Below are 24,166 nucleotides of genomic sequence, written 5' to 3' on the forward strand. Positions count from 1 at the left end.
GTCGGACCCATTTCAAAACCAGACCACTCGGGATGGAAATACTGTGCAACAACCCTCCTGATAAGGACATCTTTGTGCCACTGCATTTGTTTACTTCTCCTACCATCAGTCATTGATGAAAACGCATCCAAAGAACAGCTTCCACTTAAAAATATCAAAACACTGCTCAACAGAAAAGGATAGATGGCACTAAATTTAGACATTATTTCACATGGAGATTCTTCTAATTCAATTTCACTTATTTTTAAATACGGCATGTCGAGGACAAAGAACACTCAAATCAACATTTAGTTTTCCAGAAAATGTTTTGACTCTAAACAGGATTACAGAGATTCCCATTATCCTCATTTCTACTATTGAATTATTTCTTACTATTTTTGCCACTGAAACGTTGCTATTGAATTAGTAGGTGCGCATCACAGTACTCTGATCTCCAGGTTTCTTCCATTCCTGTAAGAGCAAGACGTGCACAAGCCTCAATGACGTTCTCACTGTGAATAAGAACATTCTCCATAAGTCCCTCACGTACAAAATGACATTAGGAGATGACATTGTGAGCAATAGTATTTTGTGAGCGTATTTCATTACGCCTTAAAGCTGCTATACATAACCACACTGACCTGCCGTCCTCTAATTTAGAGCTTTCAGTCTTAACTTCTGCTTACTTCAATTTTGTTGTTGCTTTTTGTCTGCTTTTAAATTGCCTGTTTTTTAAAACACGGCCATCAATAAATACCTACAATTCTGAGAAATCCTACATTTAGCATCATTCACTACTTCCTTCCCCCCAATTTACTCGCTGGAACTGCTCGCCTGCCTCCACCAACACCGAGCTACCTGTGCCCATCCCCACACAGCCAACACAACAGCAAACACAAACACTTCCACCAGCACAGTGTACACTTGCTGTAAGAGCTTTTGCACTCATTTCAACCGAAGGCATTCTAAGCCCTGGAGAAGAAAATGCAAAAGGACTCCACGAAAGCACACACCTGCAAGTATATCTGCACACTGTGAATATTCACACCAAATCACAAGTTGCATTATACCCATGTATGCCGGTCACATGCCAGCAGTCCATTTCTAATATGGACTCTCCCTGTGAAATGTTCCTGGGTCTCTTGGTGGACTTGGAGCAATCTCAAGCTATTTGCGACTAGTCCCACCAGGAGACAGGTTGCCCGTGCTTCTCTTCACAGGGACCCTTCTCCCTCTGAGTAATGTGAGGGCTTTCTGGAAAGGTCTCTAAAACTGTAACTATACCTGTAGCTATGGGAAACCAACAGCCAAGCAGCGGCGAATCGTTGCTTCTCCTTCCGCTGCCTGAAAAGCAGTACCAGCCCCAGTGCAAAAAGCAGATTTCCCCATACCAGAACCACGTACTTGCCTACAAATCCATTAGCTCAACTTCAGCAGGTCCCTTATTTCATATACTACCTGGACACAAGTTTCCTGCAGCAGAGGACTCTCGCAGGTAAGCTCTTTGCACGCATTCTGCAGTTTGGGAACAAACTTTTAAAGCAGAAACTGCAGTCAGACTTATCCAGCTGCACAGCCCGCAGGACAATTAACTGTTTTACAGGGGTACTTTGTACATAGATGCCTGCTTCATCTGAGCACTTAACGTGCTCAAGAGCCACAGCTCAACATTCCAGTACAGGGAAACTAAGGCAGAGTTCAGGTATCAGGTACACAGACCTCATAAAAATCTGTGAGTCCCGACAATGGGTTTATTCTCTAGATAAGTTACTTATAAATCAGAACTAGAATGAAGCTTCTCAAGCCAAGGCCAACTTTAATTCAAGAAAAAACCTGAAGAATTGGAATTTCAGTAAGGATGACAAAACCCAAGCCTTTAAGGTCTCTCTCCTTTACATTACAAAAATCACACTACAAACCCCTAACATTAAGTTGCCAAATATTAAAGGGACTAAAGTTCCAGTTTAGGTTTGTATATTCTGGATCCTAATTATCAAATGTGGACGTGTTCATCTGTACATTCAGTAGTTTTACGGTCATGTTTTACATCAATAGATGCACTGTTTTACATGTCACTTCTGAGCACGTACTTGAAAGAAGCCCTTTGCCAGCACGCAGAGCATTACTTGGGGGGAGAAATCCTACAGCCGTGAAGGTGAAAAATGTACCACAAAGCACTTAGCAAATTTAGCATCATCTCTGCAACAAAAAGCATGATTCCAACACTGATGTTACCGATCAGTCTAAATCACAAGGTTGGCTGTGCCAGTCCACACCTACAATCTAATCAAATAGATGCCATTTTGTAACATTTCTCTTTTGTTTTTCCCCCTTATGAACCACATGAATAACTTGGATGCTACATTTGAGAGTCCTGCTGATGTCAGGGCAGTGAACAAATATCTCCATAAGCATTCGGACACACGGAGTCATTACAAAAATGATTAAGGCTGCTGGTCACATATTTCTCATGCTCCAGATAAGCTCAGCATCATATAGTTACGTCTGATCACTAAACCTGTTTGCATACTTTCAACACATTGAGGTAATCAGCTACATGATCCCCATCATAAAAGCTGAAGCATGCACAGAGCTAGATTAACAACTTAAAGGCAACACACAAAAGGGTTCTGTTTGAGCAGCAGACAGATCAGACCTGGCTATTTCTGATGTTGCTTGCATTTAGCAAGTTCTGTAGTTTTAAAAACACATCAGACAACACCAAAGACGTTACCAGCGTGAAATGACTTTCAAAGCCTCACAACTCTTTGGGTATTTTGCACTTAGTCATTAAAAAACACCTATGGTAAGCAACAATTTATTGGCAATAGCTTATTTTCTGGCAGCCTTAAGCACATTGGACGTACTCTGTGACATAAATGCTTTAAGCCTTCCTGTGAAAATTCATCCTAAAACAGAAGCATTCCCTGCTCAGGGAGTTGGAAAACCCATTTCTTATAGCACATCCCTACAGCAGCCGCAGCAAAGAAATAAAAGCTGGGAAGCACTAATCCAGCAGCTATCAGGCTGCAATACTATCAGAAAGTCAGTTTTCATAGGGATTTCCCAAATGCAGAAGTCACCTACACGGTTACTTCTGCATCTTGAAGCAACTCATGATGAGAGAGCTGCTTCCTTAAAGGCACAAGCAGTTTTTCTTCCCGAGGTTCAGCTTTATTTCACAGAAGGCAACAAAGCCACCTGTATATTCTAATGCAGAACTTGCAGCAGCAAAAGGTGAACAAAAGCTCCGCCAAGATTTGGCAAGGCAAACAAAGCACGCTGCTCTCATGGCCACTGAAATACTCCTTTAGGTAAAGCCACTTTACAGGGGCAAACTGAGAAAGTGCACAAGCATTCAGATACCAATGATTTCTATTTCTCTTTTAAGCATTTGTTTTAGTTTTTCAAAATTATTGAAGGCATTCACTCTGTATTAAGGCTACAGCTTGCAAGGATAAAAGACCAAAGCAAGATCATTTCTTGCTTAGAGGAACACGAACAGAAGTGCACTACAACGGAGCAGGTGATTCCACGATCAGTCTTTAATCAGGAGGAAATGTTAGCATATACACCACAAATCAAGCCTGCCTCACACCTTAAACTTCTCCATTCAGCTCTACAAATCAACATGAACTTTTCAAAAACAACATTTACGATATTACAAGTATTGGCTCGATCTGCACAATTTCTCTATGTTTCGACAAAGAGGGAAAGACTCGACACGACATCCATCATGAGACATCCAGGATAAAAATCTCAGGGTACAAAACAAGGTAAAATTCTGGGTGCCAATGTCATTCAATACATAACAAGGTATTTTGCCACAGGGTAGTCTCACGAAAGAATTCCCACCTTAATATCCTCATTTCTCTCACTTACATGTATGCTGGAGAAAGTGGCGATGACCTGGATGTTTTAAGCACAGGAACTGGGAATTTCCAGATAGCAGGAGAGCTCGTTTTCCATTTCAATGGCATGTTGTCACCACGGTACTACAATAACAGTAAACAGCGTTTCCATAACAGACTACCAACTAGGACTTCCATTCCACACACTACTGACACAGCAGTGGCTGCTGCTAAGAACAAGGAAATGATTCTGCCAATGCCCTCAAACCGATGCTTCCAATCTGTAAGACGGGGCTGCAAGGCATCTCCTTTTAAATCCTGCTGTCCCCTAAAGCAACACGATGATTCTATCGTTCTAACTCAACAATAGTGCCACCTCGTTAGGGAAGCGCTGACTGCAGTATATGGATAAAAAAAGAAAGACTGCACCGTGCACACCAGCACAATGCAGCCTTATTTAATAAAAGCAACTAATTCTTTTAAAGAACTATTCCTGATGCTATTGTTCTACCTTAACAGGGACACTGCAGCACTGCACTGTATTCTCTCCCTATTAACCTCATTTCTGACCAATGAAAGCAGAAAAATGGGTTTCATATAAAAATGAAACAACGTACCTACTCAGAATACACTTGTCATCCTCTGAACATTCTTCTTTTGAGCTGCAACAATACAAATGGGATATAAATCTCAGCATAGCCTTAGGCCACGGCTAATAGAGATCAGTGACTAAATTCAGCAGCCTGTTTTCCTCCTGTGCAAGCTCTGACCAAACAATACAAGAAAGCCATTATGGAAAAAGCCCATTGCAGAAATCAGTCCTTCTAATCCATAGCTAGGAAGACAAAATAAAGCATAAATCGCTGCAGGTTTCTGCACGCTCTTCTAATAGCTTCTGCTTCAGGACGCTCTCATTTTCCTATTCTCATTTCCAGGGAGGATGAGCAAAATCTCATGCATTTTACAACACGCTACGGGAACAGAAATATCACTCTGCTTTCCGCAGCCCAGAAGCAGAGCGGCGTGCTGTTAATAGCAGTCCTCGGAGGGACGCTATCAACAATCTAATCCTGAACGTCCCCCGGCCCCCCCAGCCCCGCAGCTCACGCATTGCCTGGAGAAGTGGGGAGGCAGCCAGGCACGCAGGTGTCCATCAGGGACCACTCTGCAACTCCGTGACCTGCCGGGGGCTGACGACAGCGGGGAGTTTAGAAGGCGAGCTATTAAAAATGGACTGGAGAATTTAATAGCGTGTTGTGCCATAACCTGATTGGGTTTCTAGGAAGAAAAAGGAAAAGCTTTGACCATATTGATTACCTCCCTTAAGGAAAAAAAAATAGATCAGATCCTGCTTACGGCCACTGTAGACAGTATCAGCACTATTGGAGACATTTATTCTACAGATTTCAGAACAGTCTTTGTGCAGTGTGACAGTGTTTCTGTTCTTCAGGACAGCTTAATCCCATCACAGAAAAGCCAACACCCTGCCGCACCGCTCAGCAATAAAGAACAGAACAAAGAGCAGGATTCCTATTAATTTTTAAAGCAATTTAATAGTGCTTAATAACACTCTGATGAGTTTTTCCAGGGGTGAAACCTACATTGTTAAGTTTGAGGGATGAAGTCACCGTGCAATAATTGCTGCTTCTGATGGTTATTATTGAAAGTGTTTCCCAAAAATAGTTTTGTGCATTTAAAACTGTTACCATAGCCACAAGCACTGAACTAAAATAATCCAGGAAGATCACATCCCAGGATGAATTCAAGGCTAGATCCACTTACTGAGCAAACCCAGTTCTCTGGGATTCATAATTACGTATTAGCAGCATTAAGACAGGAGCTGCTACTCAAAGACTGCAGCACGGACATGAGTTAGGACAGATTATTCATATGCTATGAATAATAAGAAACAGCAGTCCCACAAACAGCAAGTATGCATTTTCAGCATCAAGGAGCCCTTCCAGTAGAACATATGCATCCACATGTCAACACCCACACTTGTGCACCCACAAATTGCACAAATGCCCACATGCGTAGCAGACTGCTAGATCGTCCTGTCCTGCATTGCTACACTGAAGGCCTAAAGCTTCATTTGAAAGACATCAGATAGCAGGTCCTGTAACCATACAGAAAACCCCAGGATTTTGAATGTGCATGTGAATTTCCTTTTTACATTTACCATCACATACAAATTGCTTTATAACAAGCAAACGATGCTGTTTTCTTTCTTCGTTTTGAGCTAGTGCCATCACCTATTAGCCATCTGAAGTCTGCACCCCCCTGCTCTACCCAACCCAAGGAGTTCATTACGGGTTGCACAGAGAAGCGGTGGTGCCCCATCCCTGCAGACACCCAAGGTCATGGGCTCAGAGCACTGATGGAGCTGTGGGTGTCCCTGCTCAGTGCAGGAGTTGAACCAGATGGACTTTAAGGGTTCCTTGCAACTCAAACAATTCAATTTATGATTTCGTTTATCAACTGCAGCACTGCTAATATGTGAGAATGACACAAGACCAACCCATGCACCACCTTTTCAGAAGTAGCTGTGTTAATACGATCTGTATCTGTTTTTGATGAAGAAAAAGTCCACTTTAGCAGTACAGTCATTGCCACACATTGATTAGCACCAAGTCAACCAGCACACATCCAGAAAGCAGATGTGCTCCTCAATCCCAAGGTCAACAAGATCACTGTTCATAGAGTGCAACATTTGTGCTCCATACCTCCTCTCCTTTATATGCTTCTGCCCGTGTTTGTCTTTCAAACTAGCTGACAAGCAATCTAATTTAAACCCTTACAGTGGAGAAAAAAAAAAAGAAATCCATAACAGTAAAGTTAACATTTTTTGAAGTGCATAAAAACCTGAGCACCACCCAACTTAATCTGCTCCCAACACTGCGCACTACTCATCAGTCAGTGCACAAAAAGCACAGATCTGAAGGAAGCAGCAGTACGAGGTACTCCAAATGCCTTTCACTTTCAAAAGGAACCACATGAGAAACAAATCCCCTACGAGCACATCATCATAAATCAAATGTCTTCCCAATGGTCCCAAATCAGTTAAGTATTCCATGATAAAATAATACCTACTAACAAGTCCTAGCAGAAGATCTCAGCATACTACTCTGAATCCTGAAAACACCACATTTTCTGTCCTCACATTATATTGCTTCTCCTTTCATCCCCAAACTCAACAGTCCTGATGGCCAAAAGCAGCATTACAGCACCATGGAGATTCCCACTTGCTGCAGAAGGGGTTATTCCTGGGTGAGTGCTATGAAAACACCACATTAGAGCAGCAAACCAGAGCTCTGCTTTGCTTCAGCATTTAAATGAATTTTAAAGTTAAAGAATCAGAAAACTGCTCAGACTGAGCTCCTCCTTGGGACCATTTCCTCATTCAAGGGGTGCGACTTCAAGCAAGTTTGCTTTTAAGTTTAATATTAGATTCTTTCAAACTTGAAGTTATATTCCACTTATTATCCAAGTATCTTGTTGATCTTTTATGTTGTACATAAAAGACAAGAAAGAAACCTTTGCTTTTTAAGCAATCATTTCCATGCTGCTCTTTCCAAACCCACACTGCACAGACAGACAGGAGAGGAAGCCGAGTGGCACAGCATCGAGCATGGCTGCTGGAAACTCCTCCAAGTAAATCAACAGGTGGCACAAGAAGGAAAAAGACCACAGCCCAAGTCCCAGGGAGCCAATTCACAGTCTTGAGCTGTTGACATGGTGGGAAATGATTGAGGCCATACAGCAAACCTTGCAAACAACACTTACACGACTGCTGATCATTGTTGGGCTACTCCCCATCATAGGAACTGTTCCCTCTGTGATTCTCTCCCTTCTCATTCCATCCTCCTCTTTCCCTTGTGCTCCTAGGACACCAAGCTATTTCCACGTTAACACATGCACACTGTTGCCACAATTGCCTTTGCTCCCTTTGGCAAAATGCACCATATTATAAACTACAAATTCTCTTCTAGCACAGCACGCTCACATTCCTGGGGTAGGTGCATTTCCCACACAACTTTTAAACCACCTCTGAATTCCCTATCAGACTTCCCTCCCTTTGTGGTTTTTCAAAGAAGAAAGAGTCACATACAGAATGATGCGACCAAACACAGCAGCACTATTAATACACACTCAGTTGAGAATACCTGAATCTTGGAACGCCATGTGACTCCTATAGAAAACCAAGCAGCTTTAGCTTAACTTCCTCCTGGATGAAAATTCAGTGGCACATCAGCTTTAAGACAAACTTATTTTTTTTCATTCTTTAAAGTGTACAAAAAGAAAAGCTAAAAGCATTTGCTCAGCCAAATCATTTGCTGTAGGTTACGTGATCCACTGCTCTGCTCCTGCCAGCTGCTTACATCCCTCCTTTCATTCATCTGCTGTGCATCTGAGAGCTGAAGCCACTAGGTGGAAATAGGGCTCTGCTGTACAGGAGCTTTTTCAGTCTTGCAAACCCTTTCTGGCAGGACCTGAGAAATCATCACTAACTCTCAGAACCCTGTGTTCATTTTAACCATAAAGAACATTCAAAGCTACAGTGAGTGGGCAATGCACATCTCCCACTTACATTTAGAAATGTGGACAGGAAGGCTGAAATATTTCATTGCATCGCAAATTATGTTTGCTAACATTTGACTACTTTTTACTGGCAGTGCTTAGGATAAGCCTCCGGACTCGGCGACAGCCAAAAAAGAGGTTCCAATGCTGATGCTCAAAGTCTTTCAAACATCTTTGAACTTTTCATATTTCATCCCCATACTTGGTCTTGTAAAAAATTAAGTGATTCAAAGTCTTTAAAAATAAGTTCACGCTTGTTTTAAATGATTTTAACCCCAGTTAAAACCCAGGACAGTTTGCTTCAGGCTGAAGGCAGAAACTCCATTTCAGACTGGAAGGAGCTGCTCTGGTCCTTTGTTCATCTTACAACTACCAACACATTAAACTGATGCATACTGTTGAACGAGGCCATTTTAAAACAGAAGAAAATTAAAATACAACTCCAGAGCTCAAACAAGATATCCACAGTGACTTATTTAAGTTACAGCATCTCCTGGAAGCAACTGCACCATAGAAGATATACACAGCCTCTAAAATGAAAATGAGTTACCTTACAAAATATCACAGGAAACACTTCATTTTAATTCTCTAGCTTTATTCTCGAGACGACTGCTCAAGAAGGACCAAGAAATGGTAATTCAGTTTCAGGTAAGTTTTGTGATGGTGCAGAGTCCTCAGAAATAGCAAATACAATGCTAAGAGTGCTTTCCTGGCCAGAAAAGTCGCTTTTTTTCCACAGCACTTCTAGAGGTGCTGCACGGATTTCTTAAGAGGGCTCTGCTCTAAAAACAGAGGTAAGATTTGTAGTGGAAATCACTTCCAAGAGTCAAAGACATGATTTCAACTCGGTGTCCAGCTACAGGTCACAGCAAGGCAAAAATCAAAAATCTCAGCTTCAGTTGGGCAAACTACATAAAACTATTAGGAAATTAAGTGTTAAGTCCTTTTAGTAGGAGTTAAAACCAAACAGTTAATGGAGGTTTCCAAGTTTCGCTCTGAGCCCATGTATTCTGCTGACAACACACAGCTCTAATGAAATGGTTTTGAATTAACAGTGATTCAAGGAGAGAACTGTGCCCACCTTCCTCAGGTGGTTATATTTAGTAAATCACCACAGAGATTTGGATGTACGGGCACATTAGCCAGGCTGACCCTTCTGAAAACAACTGGTCCAAAGCAAAAGGTTTTTACTCGGTCAATCTGTAGGCTACAAAGAATTTATTTCGTAGCAAATTTCACACAGCTGCTAGGGTTCGTTGGCTGTGCAATTTGTTTTAGTAAAGCATGCACAAACGTTTACACACTGGATGATACGACACCAAGATATTAAGCAGTTCTGTAATTAAAAGGGCTCCTTTTAAAGATCCTTGGACAGAGGACCAATCATTGACAACATATCCCACGTAGCAGACAGCAAGCTGCAAGCGACATTAGTGATGTTTCTGTTGATGTCTTTAAGAAATATTCTGAAATAGAAGCACACAGGCTTTTTATTTCCTTTACACAGAAGCTATTAGTCATTTTGCATTCCCTAAACCTTACTACCATTAATCAGGATGGGTTTTTGTCCTCCTGCACACATGTAAGGCAGTCCCTGTTTGGAAGGCCAGGCATGGAGAAGCAAGGATAAAGCAGACTGAGTCACTATAGAAACACACAGTAAGAGCAGTGATCAATTTCTTTAAGAGACAAAAAGATCAACTTTCTGAGCACAGCGGCTCCTGCTGTGTTGTCAGCGTAGATGGATCCAGTCTGCTGACCCGCAATCCTGCACAGCCAACATGGGCAGGCTGAAGGCCACATCCCAAGGCCAAAGTCCTTCAGGGAAGACTGACACAGACAAAAGGTTCAGAGAAAGATGCTGATGCTACAGGCTATTAAGAGTCATTATGTGTAACCTGTGAGCCAAGAAAAAACATCAAGAAAACAGTGGGAACACTCATTCTAGGCAAGACTTGAAGCAACTCTGCCATGCTGCACATTGTTATTTCACTGCTGCTTGCTGGTTTACTTTAAGTCACAAAATAAATGATAATTAAGAGAGTTGATCAACTACATCACCAGTCTGTCTTACGTTAGATACAAATTTTAATAAAATAACTCAAGCTTCAAAGTTCAGCTTGTTTCCATGCAAAGGCGCATGAAAGCTTACATAGCAAAAAGCTGAGAGATTTCTCACTATCATCAGCACTTTCCCCCACCAGCATGAAAAACCAACAGTTTCTTTATCATCTAGATTGTTCCACCTAAATGGAATGAGGAACTGGTGGGATCAGGACAGAAGCTGGACCCGCTGAGTCAGAGGCAGTACAATACAAAAAGCCCTTCATATAATTTCTCCTTCATATAAGCATAGGTGACCAGGAATCAACTCCTCCCATTTGTTAAAGGCAGGTGGAGTCCAAAAACTTCTTCTCAAAACATATATGGGGAATCCTCCCTGGGCTATTTGTTCAGGACCCTTCCTAAGAAATTAGGTCAGCAATAACCTATATGCTACCTGTTTGAAACTGAAAGCAAATCCAAACAACCCAGTTTGATGTTCTTCTATTCAGAAGCAAGCACAATCTTCATGGTTAAGATGGATAAAAAACACAGGACTCCAAAAGATAAAAGACTGAGCACAAAAATGATTGCGAAGTTGCTTTAGAAATGCACTCACATTTAGTTCATCATCAAATGCCGAAGTCCCTGCTTAATATAGAAAAGAAAGTACCAATTACATTTTGCATTGGAATTGATAAGACTATAATTTAAAGCAAGCTGAACTTTTCCAAGGCAAAGTTTCAAAAGGAGCCAATTATTTATCTCACTCAAGTTTGTTACAGTGGGCAGATGTATAAACTGTGAATTTGCTTCCAGAAACAAATCTAAAATGACAGCTTTAGGATATTCACTTAGAGTGAACAACTCTGCAGTTATAACATCCCAATATAGTGACAACATAAACATAACTGCTCAGATAATTTAGGGCCAAGTCTAGGCATTCTGCATAGAAAACCACACACAGCAAAAGCTGCAAAAAGCTGTTTTTAGAAAAATTCATAACGTTAATCTTGTTTGGATTTTAAACACTATTAAGTATTCAAACTAAATAGCTTAGTCTCCTAATCATAAATCTTCATTCCATAACACTTTCAGGCATGTTTTATATTGCAGAGGAGTGCCTCAATGAGCTTTGGCTGTGCAGAACATCTCATCCCTAAGGAAAACTGGAGGTCAGTGCTTTCAGAAGCCTTCACAGCAGGTGCTTTCTGACAGAAGTGTCTTTTGATATATACACACACAGCACCAAGCAACTGCACGAGCTTTGAACCAGGCCTGGCCTTTCTCTGAAGCATTAACTCAAAGCAGCTGTAATTCAGGTGTTTGTCTGCCAGAGGGAGCTGGAGCCAAGAGAAAAACACGATACAATGCAATACTTCCAAAGTTCTGGGCTAGTTTAGCACAACATGAAATCATTTCACTATTCAGACACAGCACGTCCTGCTGTGAAACCACCACCATCCACATCTCCCTCTGTCAGTACGTCCCTTCAAGCTCTGAATTCCATCACCTACCTTTAGGATATATCCAACTGCTGCTTGAGATCCACAGCGTAGCTACTCTAGAAATAAGCTTCTCTGACTAACAGTGCAAGCCACAAGTTAGATAACCACATCTAACATCTTATTACATCAAGTTCTTCTCACTCCATGCATGGAAACACCGTGCAAAGACCAAGTATCCAGTTTGACAGATGAAAATAAAGAAAATCCGTTTCCAGCTTGATGCTTAAATGCTTATGTGCTTTTTTCTCCCCCAAACACCTCCCACTTACTGCTTCTAGAACCCTAGAAATGCTACTGCATACAACTGAATTACCTTATCATTAATCTGTTCCTGCAAAGCAGCAGTTCACCCAAAGAACTTAAAAGCAGGAATTGGCTTCTTCTTGCCAAATAGCAGAGCAAAATGGTCTCCCGTCAATGCAAGACAGGATATTTTTAGACAAGATTCAGAAACACATCTTGGGAAAGAATTCCCCTATATGTTATGACAAATACTTTCCAGCCTGCACTTTAAAGTGCTTCCAGCTTCACAAACTTTCATATCTAAAGCCAGCATTAATCCCACCAGCTCTCACATTTAGAGAACAGAACAGGATGTATGGAGCTTTAAATAGATCCCTTAAACTCTGAAGGCCAACCCTCCTTAGATCAACATTTGACCAACAGCTTTACCATGAACTTAGTAGCATCCTGTGTATTTTAGGAAAATCAATTATGCCACCTTCTGGTATTCATAAGAACTGCTCTACAAGACAAATGCACTTTTCATAAATCCCCCCTTTTTTTTTTTTTAAATGGGAAAAACAGGACAGCCCAGAAAACTCACTCCATCCAGGTAAGATAAGGATGCAGAATGATTTTTTTTTTTTTTTAACTCGGTTAATTTGTGCATTGCCACCTGTTTGGACCAGCTTGTGCTCAGTCTCAGTGTCCTTAGGCACATCCCCCCTTCCTTTCCAGCAACATCCATCCACATTCCATAGCTTGAGACACAACCTATTCTGCTACCTGTCCCTGTCTCAACAGCAAAGGAACTGGAAGAGGCAGAGCAAAAAGGAGGAGTAGGTTGGGTGTAACAGCAGCAGAGACACAGGAAAAAACATTAACAGCCTGAAGTGTCACAACGTGCATGACAAAGGTGAACAGGGAGTAATTACTCACCAGCTCTAACTGAAATAGGAAGCTTCATATGAAACTAGCAGATGTCTGGTGAAAAAAGAGGAAGCATCACACAACACGTGCTTCAGTTGTGACACTACCAGCTTTTCAGTAACTTTTTCTTTTTACTACACAAAAATCCAAAGCAAAATGTGAAAAGTAACGAAATTAGAGCTACAGAACAGGGCATTCTGCTTCAGTCTGGAAGGCCCCTGAGCACAGATTGCCACAGACTGCAAGGGGATACTAAAGACATCCAGGTACATACTTATAATGCAGCTGGACCCACATATGGAGCTGTGGGATAAGCCATCAAAATCCTTCTTTCTGTAGCATCTGTAATTGTCCAACAATTCATACTGCTAAGCACAAAGGATGGATTTCAGCCACAAACCATTTCAAGAAGCTTTTGATTACATCTGAGCCTTCAGTATAGAACTCTTTCTAGACTGCAAAGTTTCACCCAGACAAAAAGCAGTGCAGCTTTGGTAGAGGAAGGAAAAGGGAATGGCAGTAGGCACGAGGTAACACTAATAGAGAACCTGCACAACTGACTCTGAAGGCTCACCAGATGCATACCTAGCACTTCTGCAGTCTGTCTGTCTGACCCACAAGTTAATTACTCCTGGTGATAATTTCCCAGTCTAAGTCTGAACTACACAAGTTCAATTACACAGATTGCAAGAGTAAATAGAAGGCTTGTTGGTGTCAGCATCAGATAAACCCAAGCCCGTGTTCAGGTACTTAAATGCACAGGACACAGATGAGCATCCCCACTTGCTCACACAGCCTCCCATAAGCCTGCATACATTCTTTAAAATTATATATACACTGTGAAGAGCTGGATATATGTGTATCTTACTGTCTAATTAGTTCTGTATCTCCAGACAAAACATACATTAAAACTTTGCTCTAACATGCTCTCACAATTGAGGTCTTTATTCTTAACTTCAGCACTTGGTTTTCTGGAGATGCAGTAATTATTTTGCCTTCACACTGCAAAATGCACACAGCACGAGAAGTGCAAAGCATGGCTTTCTTCAGAAACACCACCAGACTGTGCTGTGACAGCAGTCTGTTTACCTGAAGGACATTCCAAGAACCACAGAGATAGCAGAACACCATCACTGCACATTTTATGGAAGAACTGAGATGGGGAACTTCAGCCACCTGAACAGAGCATTGCTGAGTACTGCCTCCAGCGCCGCCTGGAAATGCAATGCAATCATTCCACATAATGAAGTGTTAAGACAGTTTTTAAAAAAGCAGGCACCATCAGTCATGCCTGAGTTGTCCCTCCCTGCCCATGTATTTACAGACACCCAGAACTACTACTAACTAGATACATTTCTGTAGTTTAGCAGAGCGTTTCTTCACTCACGTGGAACGCCAATTCCAAATCTCAAACCCCGGACTAAAAGCAGACCTGGTAAATCAAAGGCAATTTCAAGTGAACTCAGTGCTTTCATGACTTTAAATCCTTGAAAGCTGAAGCTTTTGAGGCTTTTGAATAGTGTATACTGCAAGCATGAAAAGAAGGCAAAATTAATTCTGGAGGCACCTGGGAAATCTCTGCTGAGCCACCCAAATCTCAAAGGACAGGATACAGCAGTCAGATTAGGAAGGCAGGGCAACATGCCAGGTATTTATTCAATAGGGTCAGCACTGAACTCAAAGCAAAATGCAGTTAGGAGCTCAAGATAAGACGAGCATTGGCCACAGAAGTCTCTGTAAACACTGAATTAAGAACTGGCTATTGAATAATAAGCCTCTATGGGGAAACCAAAAGTTACAGCAATTACTGGACCACAGGAGTTTTACATAAGCACCATTACAGAGCAGCACCCTTTGAGTGCTTCGCATCAAATTTCTGCTAACTTGTTTTCTGGCTCACGTCCTGAATCAAGCAACAACATGCACAAACATACCTTTTTCTGTTTGATTTCTTAAGTGATGCAGAAATGTAAGCAAGTTACCAACATCTCACTGCATGAAAAGCAGCTGCTAGAAGGAAAGGCTATACAATCTATAAGTCACATACACCATTAGGAAAATAAGAGGAAAAAAGCAAAATGAGGTACAATTACTGAACCTTGGCTTTCATGTGTCATACACACTTTCTAACACAAAATCCAGTAGTGTGGTTCAGCCCATTCACTCATTTTCACTCCCTTTGCCTCCAGTTCCTGGGCTGCAAGTCTTATAACCCGGTACTTTTAACTGTCTAGAGAACAAGGCAATTCCTCTTCTCAAAGAACACTCCTCATCACTCCCAAGTTATGCATAGCAGAGTTGGCCAGCCTAACTTCAGATAAAGCCAGCACACATCATGTAATTACCACTCAGTGTCTTTGTCACGTCGCAATGAAAGGGACATCCTGTTCACGAGGACAGACCAGTGATGCCCTGGCAAAGCCTGCGAGCAAAATACAAGTAGGACAGCTACATAATTTACTACACAGGCCTAGTTTTAATTACCTGAAAACAGAATTAAACAGTCACATTGGTTCTCTCATCACTGGGGGGACAGAGCAAGAGCAGGAGAAACCTTAATGTAAGTGCTGATAGGAACCCAAACAACAGCCAGTGATGCTGTGCCAGCCAGGAGAGAACAGCTTTACAAAGCATGCAAGCTTCTCTGCTTCTGTTCCCGTGTTCTGCTTTACTCCCACACGACTCTGACTCACCCAAGTCATGTCAATCCATGTCTAAGCAACTGCAAAGGTTTTGCTACCCTCATCCAGCTGGGATACGAGGAACTAGCCGACTTGTTGATACATGACATCCTCACTCTTTGAGAGCATCTGAAGATTTAACACATTCACACTAAGTGAACCTTCCCTTCCAGATCCTCGGCTGATACACCTCCACCCACCTGGCTGTCAGGTACGATTCCAATAGCCTGGAGCAGGTGCATCAGTGCAGAAAAGTGAAACTAAGTCCGGAACTTGGCACAGGGCAGCTGCAAGCTGGAAACACTTGGAATCCAAAATGGAGCCGATGTGATAACATCACTTGGGAAGATGGAAGGATACCAGCAAGATGCTTAGATTTCAGACATGTCACAGGTAGGCATGAATACACACACAACATTGTAATGAGGCAGAACAAGTATATCAACTGTAATAGAAAGTTCTCTGTGACAGATGCACTCCTGACTGGCTTCCAACAACGCAGAATTTTCAGCTGTTAAATTTGCTGTTACCTGCAGAAATTACACTTATCAGCTCTTTAGATTTCAGTATGCATTTATTTATGGGCCTGGTAACCACCAGGCCATAGGACAACACATTACCTGAAAAACTGAGCTGCTTCCCCTCAACAGCCTTCTCTGGTCCTGCAAGATGCTTCTGTAAATCAGAAGATCATGTAGATCATGTGATAGCTCATTAGCTGCTTCAGCCTTCACTGTTCAGGGCAGGAAAGAATGCAAGTAACCTAATACTTCTCATTTTTACAAAGTACAGTTAATAATGTTACCAAGCCTAAAGTCCATCTAATTAAAACAAATCAGAGATCCAAAGCTAACAAGCTTTCTTTACAAGATGAATGCCCAAGCAAGACTGAGTATTTTGTTTCCCAGCACAGTCTCTACCACTGCATGACTGTTCCCTAAAACATGCCTGATTTTCAACCAAAATCTGAATCACTGACACATCCTTGATATCCAAAGGCAACAGGCAGAAGAATTATCAAGCATGATAAGCGATGAGAAGAGAATAACAGCACTGTATGGGTTTTTGTTTGGCTTGCTATTCTGTTTTAATAACATGCTCTTGGTGTTTGGATGTGGGCTGTGTTTCAGATCCATTTTAAGGTAGAAAGCACTAGCAAGCTATTCAGCACCCATCAGGAAAGGTACACTTCCCTTTTCAAAATTAAGTTGCTTTACTTATCAGTCAAATGAACTAAACAGATCCTATTTTCTTCTCCTTCCATTTATGAGTAATGTCTAATTCTTCTATACTTGACTAAATAAGAGATTATAGGTGAAAGTTAGCAACAAAAAACAGCTCCTGGGAGGAAGGAACCTGAGAACACATTTATTTATCAACAGATGGCATCCTTGAACAGACAAGAGGAATTTAAAGACGGCGCTGTTACTTTAGGAGATGACAACCTTTATTTTGAAACATTTATTCAGATGATCGGCTGCTAGCAACAGCAGATTGAACTGTGCAGTAAAATGACTCACTTCCAAAACAGCTCCTTAAGTTTTCCAAGTTTCTGTGCATTATCAGTTTAATAACCATGCCAGTGTGTACCCAGAAACGACACACAGTTTAAATACAAGGTCACAGCAGAGAAAGAGTGCAGGAAAGTTCCATTCTTCCCCAAAGGGAAAATGCTATAGCTGCAATTTGAGCAGACTATTTTAGATTTTGGTCGCTGAACCACCTTATCACAAAGCATGAAGATGCTTTGGATAAAGCCTCTCGAAATTTGATGCATTCCAACAAACGCTGAACTGTGCAGGAAAACAATTATTCATCCTACACCCACCCAACAGTTGCCATCAGAAGATGGGTTTGAACAAATACATATCCATCCAAGCGACAGAAGACACAGATATGAAAACAAAAGGGAAAATGGCAATCAGCATGTCATTATGTTACACCGCTAACAAAGTTACCAGGTGGAGAAGTTCCCCATCTTGTACTTTCAGCAAAAACAGTTCATACAGTACTGAGAACAGTACAAAGCAGCCTGCTCTCCCAAGCAGCTAACCTGTCACCTTGTCTCCAAGCACAGGATCATAGAACGGCCTGGGTTGAAAAGGCCCACAATGCTCATCCAGTTTCAACCCCCTGCTCTGTGCAGGGTCACCAACCAGCAGACCAGGCTGCCCAGAGCCACATCCAGCCTGGCTTTGAATGCTTCCAGGCATGGGGCATCCACAGCCTCCTTGGGCAACTGTTTCAAAGTGTCACCACCCTCTGTGTGAAAAACTTCCTCCTACTGTCCAACCTAAACCTCCTCTGTCTCAGTTTAAAAGTTTTCCTTGCCAGGAAGCATCAAAGATGAAGATGAAATTCAAAGCTGAACTGGGTCCTCAGACTTTTAATATTATAAAGCCTTAGGTGAATGTGACAACACTTGGATTAAAATAAGCATTCTGGATGTTCTTCTCTACCCATTTATTACTTGGAGTCTTTGGATAGTCGGCATTTAGGCTTTTCATCTGTCTGCAGTACTGTATCATTAGGGATGAGCAGTTTTGGTAATTTGTTTGCAAGATGGGGGGATAGGGAAAAGCATTTGTTTGCAGGAACTTTTCCCTTGGCAAGGGAGTGAACTTAAGGAAACATGAAGAGGTGCTGTTTCTCAGAATAAACTGTTTCATATAAGCAAGACTCTTCAACGCATTCTGTGTCTTAAGTGACTTATCAGTTCATACCATTAAACCCATTAGGATGGGCAGAAAAAGCCAACTTCCACTAATGTGTCTGCAGAAGGAGCTGCTGTCCAATGGGTAACTCTTTCAGAAGCATTCTTACAGCCTCTTCAAGATGTAACCTATATTCCCTCATTTACCCCAATAAAATTCAACTTGCACAGAAATATTTCTAATTTCAGGCAAGCTCGTTTTCTGAAGCCTTTGAGACTACTGAAACATCTTCCTGCCTCATCCCTTCAACCACATTATTTACTGCAATGCATTCACCCAATACTCCTGCTTCTCTCACCACATCAAGCTCGAAAAGCTGCTTTTTAATGACCTTAAGGGCTCAGCTTTGCTGTATTTGCAACATTTGTTCCCCTTAATTAGATCAACCTTTGGCAAACTGTCCAACAAGCAACTCTGGTTTCTTTCATGTGATCATTATACACAAAGGTGCCTCAAAAAAAAGAAAAAAAGCAGTGATAATTCCTCCTTCAAAACAACCATAAGTATGACACACAGCACCAGACATCAGTTGCAATTACTATTTCTTCTGAGCCATTCAGTTTGACTTGCTATACATCCCCCCCACCTGCATTCCCTCTTATTTTCCACTGAGTTTAAGAGTTTTAGATGAAAGCTGTTTGGACTTACATTTGTACACCAGCAGCACTGGTCAGATGAGTATGCAAACAATCTATTGCCTAAAGAGGGCTTCTGCAACACAGAGATTGAGCTGCATTTCCCACTGCAGAGATACTACAAAGCTGCTGCTATATCAGAAAAGCCAGTGTATTTTCTCCAAGGCTGTTCAGTTTAGGCTCCTTGAAGTCAAAGCAAGTGATCATTGTTTAAACCAAGTTGTGTGAAACTGTCCAAGGTCTAAAACAAAAGGAAGATACTAGCTCTGAAAAAAAATAAATAAATAAACAAAAAAAGGCCTCACACAGCCTGTGGGAGTTCATCAGAATTCAGAAACAGATGCTGGTCAGCTCAAACTTCCTGAAATACCATCATTTACAGACAGCACCATTTCAGCTATACAGCATATACTAAGAAGGAAGTGAAGCTGTTTAACAGAACAGGATCCACTGCACAGAACTCCATAAAACATCATATTTAAAGTCAGTGCAAGTAATTCTTGTTTTATGTAAACCATTCTACAGAGAAACATGCTTCTATAGCAGACAAGAATATTACTAAAGCAACGTATAAACATTTAGCTTGTAAAAATACACTCCAACATGCAGAAGAACAGAGAATGAAATAGTACCAGTGTGCATATTACAAAGCTCCTGAAGATCTACTGCCTTCTCCTTGCATCACCCTAAAATGCATCCTACAATGGCCCAGGAAGACATCTGCACACAAGCTAGTGTACAGCATATCAACTGCAACCATTAATGATGTTGTACAGGCAGCAAAAGAAGCCCCTAGAGTTGTTACATGGAAAAAGAACAGCCTTTATATAGGTTTGACAGCATTAAGACTAATCTCGAAACCATTCAGCAATTTCAGCCTGTGCACAGCCCTTAAAGGAGCACAATCATGCTTCTGTGCTCCTGAGCTAAAGCAGGATTATTTTGGTGCTAAGCACTCGTCAGCTGTGCCCTAACAGATCTCTGCTTCAGACAACCCACACTGGGCAGTCTCAAGCTTCAGAACTTGAGCTAATGAATTGAAGACAACAAAACCTTCAGACTCACACCCTTGAATTTAACCCATCACCTCAGGCCTGGCTGCTATGACTGCAGCTGACAGCTTCAACCAGAAAAAAGGCAAAGAGCTCCTCTCCAGCACTTCACATCCTGTGCACATCACAAACAGGACAGGGACCTGATGCTCCTCTGCTCCTACCAGCAGCTGTGTGACACCACATCAGGGCACTGTGCAAAGACAACTCAACTCGCTGAGATGGAAGTAGCAGAAGTTTTTACAAGCAAGGTGTGTCAAAGCACTGCTGTAAATGAAATACTCTCTTGACTTACAAGTCAGCCAGACAGCTGTTTCATGCCTGGATTTGCATAATGAAACAAGTTTTAATTCTCATTTACAGCAAGATGACTCAAAATGTTATCAAGCTTCTCAGCTGGCCACAAAATATTAAAGTGATTTAGAAGTGTTGGTAAAACATTCAAGTCTTTACAGACTGAACACTATGTTCTATAAAAGACTCACATCTCACCCTTCTCCAGTACAAGTCCTCCATCACCACGATTTCAGCACATCCCAGCTTGCTCAGCACCTATATTAAATCACTGCTGGTGAAACAGAATCCCCCAGAGTTTGATTAGGTGAGACACTTCCAAAGCAAAGCAAACAAAAGCATACAACAGAATATCTAGCAAATATGAAACAAGCAAAAGAAGAATCTTCATTATTTCCACTTAGGCAACAGAACAACATTCAGATCCCACTTTCTCACTAGCAGTGGAAAAAAAAAAAAATCACAGTAAGAACCCAGGTGCTGACTGTCAGTTATTTTAAGTGCACAGAGGTTTGCATCATTACTGAGATCAGGGAAAGGAACATATCAGTCCGTTCCCCATGGAATGGAACAGCACAGAGGAAGCGCGTCCCTTCAGTGCCCAGCTTGTCACATACAGCTCTGAGCTACTGATTACCAAGGGCACAGCTCAAGTACCTGTTACCATTGTACAAATGAGACCTCCTCAGCCACAGAGAGATGTCAAGTAGAACAAGGCACCCTCCTTCAGCCTGCCAGGCTCAAAGAGCAAAAACAACATAGTGAAGGGGTGTGCATTGCTGGACTTTGGTCAAAGATGCTTTTTAAATACAATTTGAAGTTAAATGTTATTCAAAATATTTATGAATTAATTTTTGAGGTTAAAACATAGAACTCAATACTGCTAAAAACTTTCTGTACACTTTATTATCAAATTGACATTTTAACTGAAGTTGCAGTATGTGTTTTAAGCCCTTGAAAGCTTGCTGCTTGAGCATTCAAAGGTGGAACATTCCCCACTTCAAACCAGAAATCCTGGTTTAAAACTGAATCCCGATGAAAAATGAATGGTAATATTTACAATAGAAACATCAGTAACAAGGAAATAGCAAATCCCCTTATACATCCCATAAACTTCATAAAGCTGCAAGCATCACTCACTGTTGCACAGAGGTTAAAGCCAAGGTTATGAATGAAGAGAATTGAGAAAAGAAGCCAGTACCTGCACCTCCAGCCTGCAATAAGATCTCGACTATTCAAAAGTTCTCTCAATAAATCTTACTAAATTCAACCTTGCAGCATTCAAGTAAGAATGAATGAAACTAACCAGCTATTCATCACCTCTTACTGCAGCTACTAATGCTGACATAGAGTCTTAATGTCAGCAGATCCAGAAACACTGCTCACTGTGGATGTCACTGGCTGTAAGCCTCATCCACTCTTAAATATCAGAGTACCACCTGACCCAACCATATGCTGAAGGCTGTGAAAAGCTGACTACTATGCAGCTAAAAAGTCCTTAGCCACAACCAGCTGTACAAACCAACCACTACCACAAACTACCTACAAGGTAACTGCTGTGTATTTGCCTAGAGCCTTCTCTGAAAATCACCACACTGAAATATAATCAACATCCTACAAAATAAGAAACTAAAAAGAACTGCTGTTCAATCGGTAATAATGGCATCACTAAGGAAACACTTCATTTAAGGGATGAAAGCTGATATTTGGAACCCACACTGCACTTACACTGATCAAGCTCCAATGATATTAACCTGATAACAAGGAAAATATCAAGTACTGGATTTCTTAACAGCAGAGTTTTCAGAGCTCTGTGCAGCAATATCCAGTGGGAGAGCAAATAAAACTGTACCTGTCTAAAGCACTTCAAATAGATTGCTCAAAGGCCTGTACAGATCTGACCACTGCACAACCTCTGCTCCTCTCCCTCATATTTAAACTTGATAGAAAGCCACATAGAACCTTAAAAGCTTCTTTGACCTCATTTTTTTTAATTATTATTTAAATGTAAAGAGTCACAGACAATTTCTTTTGACACAGGGGAATACAGAAAGTTGAAAAGAGATTATGCACCAAACCAAGTCTTAAGTCATACCCCCTCACTCTAAGTACTAAGCTAAGCAGCAGGGATAGCTGTGATGAGGTTTGGAGGACATAAGCACAGGCAGCTTTAAGAACAGCATCACCCACCACAGGATTACACACGCCTAAGGAAGCAGCAGAGCCTGAGCAGCTGCTACCTGCCTTACCAGGTCATGTGTAGGGCTGCCAGGAGATCACTGAGGCTGAAAAGAGAAGTCAGAGGACTGCAGGAACAAGCTCTGCCCAGGGTACCTAACCAAGGGACCCCATGAGTCCTCACCTGAACATGAGACCAGTGAGAACAAATGCCATACCTCTTGAGATCTGTTGCTCCAGCACCAGCAAAGGGCATCACAGAGAGTAATACGGATCAGAATTATTTTTACTGTTAGAAATAACATTAAAAAGTAATATTTCAGGACAAGAGGAAAAAGTTTTAAACTGGAAGAGAGCAGATTTAGACCAGATATTAGGAAGGAATTCCTTACTATGAGGGTGGGGAGACACTGGCACAGGTCACCCAGAGAGGCTGTGAATGCCCCCTCCATGGCAGGGCTCAAGAGCAGGCCGAACAGATGGGGCTGTGAGCAACATGGGCTAGAGGGAGGTGCCCCTGCTATAGCAGGGGGTTGGAACTATATGATCCTAAAGGTCCCTTCCAACCCAAACCATTCTGTGATTCTATGATCCCATATTATTATTGCTTGCAGCCAACACTGACAAAGTCATCAAGGACTTTGGCCAGAAGTCACGCTGCCTCCTGGGTAAGTCAGGTGGATCAGCACAAGCATTTCTCCTGCTGCTACATAAAGGAGCCAGCACCTTGTCAGGTCTGGCAACAAATCCTCCTACAGCCTTTCCAATCTTCCAACAACCTTCCTGAAATGGGAAGCATAACCTGGAAGAAGCCAAGAGGCAGATGACAAGCAGTTAGTACTATCTTCAGGCAGAATTTCTCTTGACTGAAAGTAAGACAGAAAACCAGCTACTGTTTGTATTTGATGCATCTCACATCCTAGAACAAGGAAATTAACCATTAATTCCTCACCACCACCATTTTGTAGTTTAATGAGGATTATGCAAAGTGCTGCAGAATGAAGGAAGCACAGAAACCTTTCTTAGATTTAGATTTAAAAAAGGTGCATGTAAGAATCCAAGCTGATTTCTGCCTAGGAGCTTAATGTATTACTATTCCATTATAATAAAAGGAGATTTTTTTCCCCCCCAAATTAAAACCTCCTGTTGTATAGCAATAATAACATAATTGAAAAAAAAATAATGCAAGGTATCTGTAGTAACAGCTATCTTCTAACTTAAATTTTAACTATTCAGTGCCATGAAAAGCACTAAGTCATCCACAGATGCACCATTTCCCTATATAATCACCATCTGAAAAAAGGAGTAGATCCAGAATATAAAAGCTTACGGTTCAAAAGAAACCACTCAAGACCACATTACTCATGTTACACTTAAAAAGCCTGAAGACTACCACAGAAAATCCTGAAGTATTTGTTAATTCTCAACTGTCACCGGAAATTAGGCAAGAGAGTTCTTATTCAGGTGTGATTTTATCAGAGGTTCTTCCTTTCCTCTTATT

At 41.5% G+C, this 24,166-nt stretch overlaps 1 protein-coding gene across 7 annotated transcripts in view; it reads right to left on the minus strand.

Annotated features, from left to right (window-relative positions):
- The window catches only part of KLHL13 (kelch like family member 13), a 67,102-nt gene that overhangs the window by 27,224 nt on the left and 15,712 nt on the right, over positions 1-24,166 (minus strand). The window contains exons 1-2 of one of the 7 annotated variants that reach the window (XM_042825208.1): positions 1,384-1,523; positions 373-491 (exon numbers count right to left, since the gene is read on the minus strand). The exons of 1 other annotated variant lie outside the window; for it this stretch is intronic. Coding sequence is in view for 1 of the 6 variants with exons in the window: in XM_042825206.1 (XP_042681140.1) it covers positions 1,438-1,493 (56 nt within the window). In the remaining 5 variants the exon portion in view is untranslated. Of the gene's footprint in view, positions 1-372; positions 492-1,383; positions 1,548-24,166 lie in introns of those variants that run through there. 5 more of the 7 variants (XM_042825211.1, XM_042825209.1, XM_042825206.1 and 2 more) reach the window with 5 other exon arrangements.

The sequence above is a fragment of the Centrocercus urophasianus genome, unplaced genomic scaffold (genome assembly GCF_019232065.1).
Source record: "Centrocercus urophasianus isolate 14NV4802_14NV808 unplaced genomic scaffold, USGS_Curo_1.0 seq_24, whole genome shotgun sequence".
Taxonomy (NCBI): Eukaryota; Metazoa; Chordata; class Aves; order Galliformes; family Phasianidae; genus Centrocercus; species Centrocercus urophasianus.